This window comes from Monodelphis domestica, chromosome 6, assembly GCF_027887165.1.
Source record: "Monodelphis domestica isolate mMonDom1 chromosome 6, mMonDom1.pri, whole genome shotgun sequence".
Classification (NCBI taxonomy): Eukaryota; Metazoa; Chordata; class Mammalia; order Didelphimorphia; family Didelphidae; genus Monodelphis; species Monodelphis domestica.
The window spans coordinates 234,402,483-234,414,845 of NC_077232.1; the positions used below are offsets into that span (position 1 = coordinate 234,402,483).

The window sequence follows — 12,363 nt, forward strand, 5'->3', positions numbered from 1 at the left end:
TTTTTCATATGGCTTTTAAATTGTGGAATTTTCATACTGATTTCTCAACTGAATTAAACTTTATTCATATATGTGTCATTTTTTGGTTATAAAATTGTTTTTGATGGAAAAACATTTTCATATATTTTGCTTTAAAATCAGAGACATATATCCCCACCCCCATTTATGTTATTTTCCTGAAATTTTTTTCCCACAGTAGAGACCAGAAGAATGGAAAATGGCTGATTTCATCACTAACTTCTGCGACAGATGTGCAGAAGAGGATTAGTTCCCTACTTCAGCATTATTTCTTTCTGACATTCACCTCACTGTCCCTATCTCCCTCAGTGATTTCAGCACCTAGGTTACTCTATTTATCTCTACTCTAACTTGAGTTACTTCAATATTAAGGTTCATGGTCTTCCTAGCTCTTTGTCCTTCCCAATTCATTAACCTAATTAACTCCAATAATCTCTTTCCCTATCATAACTGAGGTTATGTCCTCTAACTCCAGCTGAGAGCTGACCAATTCATGGCAGCTCTTTTATTCAAATCTGATTGACTCTTTAAAAAAAGGGGGGGCAGCTGGGTAGCTCAGTGGATTGAGAGCCAGGCCTAGAGACGGGAGGTCCTAGGTTCAAATCTGGCCTCAGACACTTTCTAGCTGTGTGACCCTGGGCAAGTCACTTGACCCCCATTGCCTAGCCCTTACCACTCTTCTGCCTTGGAGCCAATACACAGTATTGACTCCAAGAAGGAAGGTAAGGATTTAAAAAAAAAAAAAAACCTCTTACCTTCTATACAATACTGTGTATGAGTTCCACAGCAAAAGAGCAGGAAGAGATACACAATGGAGATTAAGTGACTTGCCCAAGGTCATGCAGCTAGGAAATAGCAGCTAGGAAATATATCTGAGGTCACAGATTTTAACCTAGGGCCTCTCATCTCTAGGCTTGTCTCTCATCTAATTGACTTTATATTACATGCACTATAAGAGTTTACCTGATTCTGTGTAAACCCATTCTTGACACTTTTCTAGCAGATGACCTTTGCTTCTGCTTGAATGAGAAATTCGAGGCTGTCATTTGTGATATCCTATATTTATCTCAGCCATTAATATCTTTAAGTACTCTCATACATGCTCTCCTCTTTTGCTTTGGTTTCAGAATGAGGTGGCACCTATCCTCTGGGGTCAATATTAACTCTTCTATTTTTGCCCTTGATCCCATCTTCTGATTAGGCTGGGATATTACCATTCAGTCATTCCCTTCTCTTTTATCTTCAGCCTTTCCCTATATTCAAAAGTAACTTCTCTATTCCTAATTGCAAGTTCAGATCTCCTTTATTCTTAAAATCAAGAAGTACAAAAACCTTCCCTTGACTCAGATATACCTCTTAATTCTAATGTCTTTTCTTTGTTGATTATTTCATCTTTTATATAGCTTGCTTTGTATGTTCTATAGGGCCCCCTTATCTAAGGTTTGGCTCTCTGTGGTTTTGTTATCAGAAGTCAATGAGGAAGTATGGAAGTCCACTGTAAAACTCCAGAGATCTACTGCAAAGTGCCAAAGGTCCTGGGGCAGCTGCCTGACCCAGTGACTGTCTCTTCTGCTTTCATGTTTTCCTTTTGCACTTTTTTGGGGGAGGGGGAAGTTTGCTGAGCTCTGAGCTGAGGGACAAAATCAGGGAGAAAGGGTACATATATATGGAATCAGCCCGTGTTCCCTTGGATCTTCTATTTTAGCCATCTGGGGTAGTACTTCAAATGTATCCCCTGTGGATATGGGCCTTATTGTATTTGTTTGCACATTATCTCCTCTATTAGGTTTTAAGCTTCTTAAGGACAGGAGTTCTCTTTTGTCTCTCTTTCTATCCCCAGAGATTAGTACAGTGCCTGGCATATAGGAACCTTTAATAAACATTTATTCATTATCTTTTATCCCTAATCATGGCTAATCATCTAGAAAGAACATCTACACTTGCTGCTTCTACTTCACACTCCTCAGACCCTTTCAACTTGGTTTCTATCCTGATCATTCTCCAGGGGAACAAATATGCTCCAAATGGCTCTTTTCAAAGTTATCTATCAATTATAAATTGTCAAATTCAATGGTATGTTCTCTAGTCTCATCTCCTTTCTCTGGATCTCTTGTCTCTCTTCTCCTTTCTCTCTTACATTTTCCCCATAAGGGATTATTTGAATGGTAAATGATAACTAAAGATCAGGGCTATTAATCTTCTTCCTTCCTCCTTCCCTTCTTCCATCCCCCTTCCTGATGATTCTTCTATTGGTTTCTTTAAATCAACTCAGGGAGAGTTTATGATGTCTCAAATAAAATACTCCTCTTTTCTAAATTTAGTAAGGGGTTTATTGGGTAGAAAGGAAAGATAAGAAATGGAAGGAAAGAGGGTTTGGTGTTTCCCTAATACTAGAATAAGTCTTAAGTTGGAGGATGGTGGAATATAGTTCAATTTGGGAAAATGGGCTGATAGATCTGGAAGTTCAGTCTTTATCACAACAGAGCAAATCAGAGAAAGCTGGACTTTGTCCTTCTTTCTTTCTGTCCCCAAGCCAAGAGACCCTTCTCCTTTCTGTCTTCAAGGCTAAAGACAAGAGACAACAGACTTCTTTCTGTCTTCAAAGCCAAAGACTTTAGACTTCAGTTGGTCTGATATTTTCTTCCAACTATTTCTCCTGGTCAGGTTCCAAACAGAATGTTCTTGTTTGAATGACAGCTCAGCTATTGCATCTCTGTTGCAGGTTTTTCCATTTTCTTATTTCCACACCATTGCACCATTTAATTAACACCACCTCTTTTCTTGGCTATTATTAATTGCCTCCTAACATATCTTCCTAACTCAGATTTCTCCTGTCTATCATTTGTATATATGACAAAATAGTTTTTCTAGTACATAGATCTAGTTATGTATATCCTGCTTAAGTTCAAAAACTACTGTAGGATCCCTATTGTGATCTACTATAATTTTCTTAGCTTAGCATTTGAGATCCTCCACATTCTAACTCCATTGTGCCCCATTGTTTATTATTCTTCATATACTCAATAGACTTCTTGGATGGCTAATTGTTTCTGCCATATTGTCTTCCGCCTTCCTACCTCTTTACTCTTGGCCATGCCTAGACCATATTCCCTTCTGAACCCAAGGTGTTTAATTTCTTCCCTTCCTGACTCCAGGTCATAAAAGCTTCCCTGATGTGCATCCCTCCCATTTCTTGCAGAAAGTACTCCCTTGCATTCCTATTCTTTCCAACATTATGCCTCAATCTCATCTTTGCCACTCTATTCAACATTTCTTAAGATCCACATAGAAGATCCATGAAGTCAGACATGGCTAAAAACAGCTAAACAACAACTATGCTAGATACTGACCATGAAGACAAAAATGAAACAATTCCTGTCTTCAGGGAGTTCACAATGTTGTGAGAATTGGGGAGAAACAATATGAACAGAATCATTAATTGACAAACATTAATTAATTGTCTGCTAAGTGTCAGGCACTTTCCTAGGTGTTGGGAATACAAGGAATGAAACAATCCCTCCTCTCAAGGATCATACACACTATCAGATGGGCAAAAATAAAATATAAAGTAATGTGAGAAGGAATTGAAAATCTGATGGTTGGGAAATAAATAATTATAATTGATAGCATTTATATAGCACCTACTATGTGCTAGGCACTGTGCTGAGTTGTTTGCAAATATTGTCTCTTTTGATTCTCACAGCAACTCTGGGAGATAGTTCCTGTTAATATTACCATTGTATAGTTGAAGAACCTGAGGTAAACAAAAGCTAGGGTCACACAGATAGAGTCAAATCCAACTCCAACCCCAACATTCTTGAGTGAGAGAGCCAGTTGTGAAATTTTCAATATGAGTATTTTTATATCAGAAGTGGGTAAATGCTACAAATATGGAATGAATTTATTGCTTTGTTGATTGCCTAGATTTAAGAAAGTAATGGAGATAATGTTACTTCTGCAGAAAAAACCTAAGAATGTGAGTCATGCTATATTTTTTCCTCCAAAGTATCTATTGTTTACTCACACACTGCCATCCAGTTACCAGCTTTGTCCCTTGTTCCCTAATTGAGGTTGAAAGTTACTTCTCTATAAAATGAAAAGTTTAGAAGAATTGGATTTAGAGGTCCCTTCCAGCTCTACTAAGTCTCTGGTTCTCAGTGTAGTCCTATAGACTATCTGCCATGGCCAAACTCCTATAATCCTACACTGCTCCAGGAAGGGGGCAGTTTGTTCTAAAACACAGAAGAATTGGACCCCAGATCTGTATTACACAGTTGCAGTGCAAAATAGCTGATATATTAATTGGGTTGCTGCAATCCAGGAGGGCTGGACATTTGTGAAAGATGTTGACAGAGAAAAATGCTGATTGTCAATTGGCAAAGAATCACAGTCAATATTAGGAGCTGTGTCACAGCCCTCTGTATTGGACAGAGGAACATCCATGTTTTTTTAGGTGGAGAGAAGACCTAATCCTGAACTCCAGAGCCACCGACGCCTACAAGATTTCAGGTAGAGAATCTCTCTTACTCTGGTTGCTTCTCCATAGGCCATTGCTTGAAACGGAGCATGGTTTTTTGTCTTTTTTTTTTACTCAATAAAGTAATGTTTAGATTCTAAACCCCTGCATATTTAGGAAGCCAAAGTGGGCTGGGTATAAGTGAAAAGATGGCATAGGACACATCTTTTACAATCAATTGTGCTTTTGTTCATTCCAAACTTGTCATTCAATAAATTGTATAAATGAAACTGCGAATCTCTACTATCTATGTGCAAATCATTTTAAAGCCCCTATCAACATGATTTGAAATCAAGCCTGGACAGAAATCTCCCATACTGTTTCCTCACTATGAGTTCACAAACTGTATCAGTGATAAATAATAAGTAAAGGGTTAAACAGTATTAATAGCTTTATTGATATAGAATTATCTACATATATAACTATAGCTACATAAGGATATATATTTCTTATGATATATAATGGAATTCTAGATGATACAATAATAAATTTTGTTACATTATATTACATTTTATTATATTATCTAACAAAGTAATATAGTATAATATGTCTATAGATATATAATAGAAATAGAGATAGATGTAGTGATAGAGCTCTAAATATGAATTAAATATTCTTTAAGTCAGTTCTCTAAATTTCCTTCAGAAGCTAAAGGGGTGGAGTTGCCATCAAGTTAAGGTGCTAAGAACTGGGAAGTGTTAACTGCTGTCATACTCCATGTTTTTTGAAGTGCAATGAATTTTGTTTTTTTCAAAATGATAAATCACATAAAATTAACAATCACCCCCTTTTTCTTTGTATCTAGTATTTGGTACCCAGAATTCATAGCTGATATCTGTAAGTGGGGAAAGAAATAGATCACCATGTTATTGATATGCTGGATCTCTTGGCTGCCATAATTCCAGGTCATGATTTTGGGTCTGAATCATCTCCAGACAGCATATTTATTCATATGTTTTGTTGTTTTAGGATGTTTTTCCCATGCCAAGCAGTGTTTTTCCTTTTCTTCTTTGCTACGGTGACCAGTGGTAAGTTCAGCTTTAACACACCCCTTACCCAAAGAGAATTTGGGGTTCATAAAATTGAGGCATTAGAGGAGTGGCTGGTCCATGTACCAAGGAGGCCATTTCTCTGGGGAGAATAGGAAACTAGAAAGCAGCCTTCCCCTGAATCTGCAATCATCTGATCTCTCTTTTGGGGACAAGGGGCAAGAACTAACTTTCCCTGGGACTTACTGTCTTTGGTTTTTATGTGATGAACCAGAGGGAGGAGCCCAGAAGTGCAGAATCAAATGGGAGGGGAAAGTTGCTAAACATAGAAATCAGACCTTTGAAATGAAAATAAAACAGGTTTCAAAAACAGAATCACCCCACTCCCACCCCTTGAAAATTATTTTGTATTTATTTTGTATGCTTTGCACATGCCTCTCCAGTGGTATGTAAATATCTTAAGAGTGGGGACACTCTTTTTGTTTGAATCTGTGGTACCTTGGACAGTGCTTGGCACACTGGGTACCTAATAAATACTTGTGGATTGATTCATACTTCCATGTTTGGTCATTTCAAAAGCCTTCTTCTAGATGTTGGTGAATGAATAAACATATGTTCTCCATGGGCATATTAAGAAATAGTATATAAATGTTTTGGCTTTTATTTGCTTTTTTTGGCCTCTATGAGAAATCATCAGTCTAATGGTCTATGCCAGCTTTGATTAAGCAGATGATTCCTGGCATACAGGGACCTGGCATCAATTGTTACGTTAGGTGGAGGAAAATATCCTGGTTCTAATTGGACTAGGGATAACTGGGATCTTTTGATTTAATTCACTGATCATTTGCTAAGTACTTTTTAAATTTGCTAGCTATAATATTAGGTGCTGAGGTTACAAAGGCAAAAGGGGAATAGACTGGATCCTGTAGAAGGATCCTGGATGGATACATTAAAGATACCAGTAAGAAAATTCAGGATAATTTGAGGAGATAGAGAACACTCAGGGTTGAGTTGGAGTGAGCTGAGCGGATTGTTAAGTTTTTGTTTTGAGCATTCACACTTCAGAAATGGACAAATGCTATAAATCAGGACTTGGTTTATTATTTTGTTGATTGCCTAGACTTTACAAAGTAATGGAGAAAAAAGTTAATAATGAAGGTTCAACTTAAAAGTGTGTTCTAATTCTCTCTCTCTATGTATTATGTAGATAGGAATAGTCCCCTTTGGTAGGCTTGGTTGTTAAATGTTTATCAGCTCACCCCTTGAGAACCGAGAAAAGCTTCTCCTAGAGATGGTACTTCATCTGAATCTTAAGGGAAGCTAAGTAGTCTTGGGTGGAGATTTGGAGGTAGCACTTGCCAGGAAAGGTGAAGGGGCATGGAGATGGGGAACAAAATGTTAAGTCTGAAGAACAGTAAGTGTTTGCCAACTATGTGGCACGATGGATAGAGGGATGAAACTGAAGCCAGAAAAACCTCCATTCACTTCCTCCCTCAGATACTAGCTGTGTAACCCCAGGCAAATCACTGAACCCCTGTCAGCCTCAGTTTCCTTATCTGTAAAGTGAGAATCATAATAGCATTAACCTTCCAAGGTTTTCGTGAGGGTCAAATGCAATAGCATATATAAAATATTTTATAAATGCTAATTATTATTAGGGCACTTTGAATGAAAAGACAAGATTGTGAAGGGAACACAAATGAAAGAAGTCTGGACCGAAGGGTGGGATTCAGATAATAATAATGACAACAACAACTAGATTTTTTTCCTTTTTTTAAAATTTAGAATATTTTTCCATGGTTACATGATTCATGATCCTCCCCCTGCTCTTTCCTTCCCCCTCTCAAAGCCGACAAGCAGTTCCATTAGGTTATACATGTATCATTGAACAATAACTACATTAGATGCTTTACAAAGATTATCTCAATTTTTGATCTTCACAACAACCCTGGCAGGAAGGTGTTATTATTGCCACCTCTGAATTACAGGGACTAAGAGAGATCAAGTGATTTGCCCAAGATAACCCAGCTAGTAGGTTCTGTAACCAAATTGAACTCATCTTCCTGAGGGCAGAGACTTTGCTTGGTCTATCATTCCACCTTACCACCAAGTGATTTCATTTTCTCCAGGGAATTAAAGCTGTTTCTTCAAGGAGATTGTGGTAGGCAGCAGGGGGCAAGAGAGAGGGTTGGCAAGAATGGGGGAGGGAAAAGTAAGATGTTCTTAAATCCTTTCCTTGTTACCTGCACCAAATCAATGTTTTCATCTGCTTCTATTACAGAATGTGTTACGCAACTTTATGAAAACACCTTCTTCAAAGGAGGAGATGTGGGTGCGGTATACACCCCAACTGCTAAACATTGCCAGAAAGTGTGCACCTTCCACCCCAGGTGTATTCTGTTTAGCTTTCTACCGGCAAACTCCATTGATGATGAGAAAAAAAGGTAAACGTTTGGGATTCATTATCAAAGAAAATGATTTTCCCTTCCCAAAAAAATGCTCATAAAGAGCATACAGCAATAGCTATATGCACTAAATACTTTGTGTTCCTTAAGGGATAGGATTCTAAATCCTTGTTCACAGATGAGGAAACCAAGTCTCACGGTGATTAAGATAGATGACTCACTCAGTGGATACAGTAGAGGACCTGGAAATAGCCTACGACCTGTGTTCAAAATTTGCTCCAGACAGTTACTAGCTGTGTGATCTTGGCAAGTCATAATCTCTGTCTGCCTTAGCTTCCTTAGCTATAAAAGGAGAGGATTGGACTTCTAAGTTTCCTTCCTGCTCTCTATCTCTAATCCCAAATGTCTTATTTGAGGTCACAAAGAAAGTAAGCATCAGAAGTTTAATTTTTAACCCAAGGGCCCTTTCCCCTGTTTCTAGCTACTTGAACCACTTAGAACAAAAGAGTTTAAGGACCTAGGATTTAGAGCTAGAGGGAGAATCTAATGGAACCTCCTACAATTACAGATGACAAAACTGAGTCCCAGAGATGAAAAATGATTTGTCCAAGTTCATATGGAGCCCATATCAATTTCTGTTAGCTTTAAACTAAATATGGTTCTGTTTCAGCCTCAGATATCTTCAAATCTGGCCAGTCATCTTCTAAATATTTTTCAATTGAAACAAGGTGGATTGCAAGGAGTATACAAGGCTATACATTGATTACATGGATTATGTATGTTTCATTGTCACCCACAATGACTATTGAACAAAAATCAAAAGAAACATCTCATCACCAATGATAGAATAGTATAATCTTCATATGAGAGGCAGCATGTTTTTGCTTCCTCTCTCATCTTACCTCCCAATAAATTTGCAAATGTTTGAAGACAAAAACTAGGTCTTATTCATTAGTGTTTAGTAGGGTGTCTAGCTCTGGCACAGTGGAAAAAATAGTGGACTTGGTAAAAGGAAGCCCTCTATTCAATTCCTGTCTAAAACATTTACTAGCTATGTTATCATGGACAAGTCACTTAACAGCTCATTGCCTCAGTCTCTTCATTTGTGAAAATCATAAAACTTAATGGACTTGGTGGTATCTTCCAGCTCTCTATGATCCTAGGTCCCTTCTAGCTCCAGATCTGTGTTCCTAGGAACTATGTGGTCAGTGGAATGAGCTTTTACTTTGGGAGTCTGAGTACATGGGTACTTCCCTTCTATAGCTGTATGTGTGACCTTGTGCAGGTCACTTGGCCTCTCTTTGCCTCGGCATTCCCATCTGTAAAATGAGGGAATTAGATTAGATGATTTCTTGGGTCCCTTAGAGCTCTAAGTCTATGAGCCTAGAAAAAGATCTATATCTTTATTCTGGAGATTTCTTCCTTTACTAGGCAGAGCATAGCCCTTCTTGTTACCATAACCCTCCAAAAAATCCATATGCATTGGTTCCAAGGCAGAAGAGTGGTAAGAGTTAGGCAATGGGGGTTAAGTGACTTGCCCAGGGTCACATAGCTAAGAAGGATCTGAGACCAGATTTGAAACTAGGACCTCTCATCTCTATACTTGGCTCTCAATCCACTGAGTTACCCAGCTGCCCCCATTTTCTCCCTCTTTCTAGTTTGGGGAGAAAGCCCAAAGCAATAGTTACACATATTTGAAAGTATTAAAGCAAGTTGGTCAGAACCTTGCCCCATCCCCTCAGTCAGGAAAGATCTTGTATTCTATCTGTCTTAGGTAGCACTTTGTATTGTATCATTCTAATCAATCATTAATCAATCAATCAATAAACATTTGTTAAGCACATACTATGTTCCAGGCACCATGTTAAGTGCTGAGTATACAAAAAGTGGCAAAATATAATCTCTACCCTCAAGGATCATAAAATCTGATGGGGGAGGCAACAAATATACAATTATACAATTATTTGATCAACATCTATTTATTAAGGACTTACTAAATGTCAATCACTGGGCTAAGTGCTAGGAATGCAAAGAAAAAAGAATTTGAGTATTTAGTATATATTATTGTTCATTATAGCTATCTATATATATGACATAACTTTCTGTTTGAATGTATGCTCCAGGAAGGCAAGGACCATGCCTTGTCAAAACTTTGTATCTCCTTTAGTGCCTAGTACAGTGCCCTGACCTCAATGACTTATTGAATAGAATTAAAATTAATTGAATGCTACTTTCTGGTGAATGCCAAAGGTTTAATAGATTTTCTTTTCATTAAAATGTTTAAAAGTGTATTGGTAAATATAGATGAGTAAATAATTTAAAATGTGTTGACAATTATGTAGAAATCATAATTTATATAATTATAACATCTTCATTCACATATTTATCCATTTTCACTAAGTGATGCCTCCTTTTCCCACAGATTTGGTTGCTTCTTAAAAGACAGCATTACCGGAACCCTTCCAAGAGTGACTAGAAGAAATGCTTTTTCTGGGCATTCTTTAAAACTATGTAGTAACCGACCAAGTAGTAAGTTGTGGTTTACCCAAGTTTCAATTGGTGTAACAGTTATAACACACTTTGCCTAGCTTTTTTTTGGAGGGGGGACTTGACAATTGCCTATGGAGCCATCATGCATTTGTGGAAGGCACTGCCCAAGAATTTCTTTTCTTTTTTTAAAATAGGTTTTTATGGTATTGTTTGCTGTAACATTATCTACCATTTCTCTCTACCCTTGCCATTCCTTATGATAAGAACATTTTAAAACAAGAAAAAAATGAACAAAACCAACCAACTGAAAAAAATAATATTACATTCAATATTAACTCAGTTAAGAAACATTTGTCAAGTACCTACAATGTGCCAGGCACTATGCTAAGCTCTGGGGATTACAAAGAATGGCAAAAGACAATCCCTGCTCTGGAGAAATCTAGGATCTAGTATTTTATATCTGTAGACTCCCACCTTTGCAAAGGAGAGAAGAAGGGAGTATATTCCCCTGAGAGTTTCTATGAGGAAAACTTTTCCACTGGGCAAAACATAGGATTTTGTTGGTATTTTTCCCTCCTCTACTTCCCAGGAAGAGTAGAAGGATTCCCTGGGACTTCTCTGTGGTGACTGATGACATTGGAGTCAATCATTTTCTGGCTATTAAATGTGCACAGATTATGTTCAAGACACTCTTCTAGGCATAATAATGGCAATGTTCTCCAAGGCCACAGGGATGGCATTGATGAATAAATATCTAGCTATAGATTAATAATCCAATTTTGAATCTTAGGCATATAGTTACCATATGATGGGAATGGAACTTAATGGTCAAGTCTTCTTGATTCTGAAGCTAGGTTTTTCATAAAAATAAATAGACAGAGATAGATAGATAGATAGATAGATAGATAGATAAATAGATAGACAGATAGAGATAGAAAAAGAGAGACAGAGACAGAGAGATAGAGAGACAGATAATGTACAGGTAGAAAGAGATGTGAATTGTTAAGTATAGATATATAGACACATAGATACCTTATATTTCATATATCTATACTATAACTTTCCCCCATTTTAGAGATGAGGAAGCAACCAGTTTAGTGTCACCTATCTAGTAAGGTTCATCACATTATGACAATGTCATATATAACCACATTATGTGCAGCAATTACAGGAAGAGATTTTTTTTCTAAAGTTGTGTTAAAGAGAGAATATTCTCTTTCAGGCCATTGATTAGAGGGGGTTATATTATTCCAGTTAGGTAATTGTATCAGTTGTGTTTGTCCTATTTCTATAGTTTGTAACAAGGAGAAGTATGAAGGGCTCGACATGAGAGGAGAGAATTTCAATATAACCAAGGTGAACACTGTTGAAGAATGCGAAAAACAATGTACAAACCATGTCTTATGCCACTTTTACACATATGCCACACAAACGTTCTACAACCCGCAGTTTCGGTGAGCAACAATCTCCCTAAAGATTCTGTTAAGGATTTTAATTTTTGCCTCAACTAACTCTTTTTCAAAACCAAATGAAGGACTTCCCAGTCTCACTTTTTCCTTCGTCTTCTTGAAATAGAAGCTATCATTGTGGTTGGGGCTAAGTCCTTATGACATCTCTCATGGGAAACAGAGTAGTTCAGTGGAGTGGGTAATGGCATAGACAGAGACTACATTTTCATGAGCATCATACGTAAATGGCTAAGTATAATTCATTGCTTGGCCTGAAAGCAGTCTAGTCTCCTCTTTCTCCTACAAATGTCCCTTCTTACAATTCTGTCCTGGTTTATAATTCTGACTATACTGCACTGGACAGAAAATTCAGAAGAGTTGAGATAAAGACAGCTTAACAAGCACTTGCTAAGTAGTGGGGACACAAAGAAAAGTTAAAAAAAAAAAACAGAACAAAAACAACTATCTTTGGTCTCAAGGAACTCACAGCTTAATGG

At 37.4% G+C, this 12,363-nt stretch overlaps 1 protein-coding gene across 2 annotated transcripts in view; it reads left to right on the forward strand.

Annotated features, from left to right (window-relative positions):
- Positions 1-4,375: 4,375 nt before the first annotated feature.
- The window catches only part of LOC100013981 (plasma kallikrein), a 29,501-nt gene continuing 21,513 nt past the window's right edge, over positions 4,376-12,363 (forward strand). For both annotated transcript variants that reach the window (XM_007496031.3, XM_007496030.3), the window contains exons 1-5: positions 4,376-4,527; positions 5,504-5,562; positions 7,805-7,967; positions 10,351-10,457; positions 11,713-11,872. In XM_007496031.3, coding sequence (XP_007496093.1) covers positions 5,505-5,562; positions 7,805-7,967; positions 10,351-10,457; positions 11,713-11,872 — 488 coding nt within the window. In that variant the 5' untranslated portion in view covers positions 4,376-4,527; position 5,504. The remainder of the gene's footprint in view (positions 4,528-5,503; positions 5,563-7,804; positions 7,968-10,350; positions 10,458-11,712; positions 11,873-12,363) is intronic.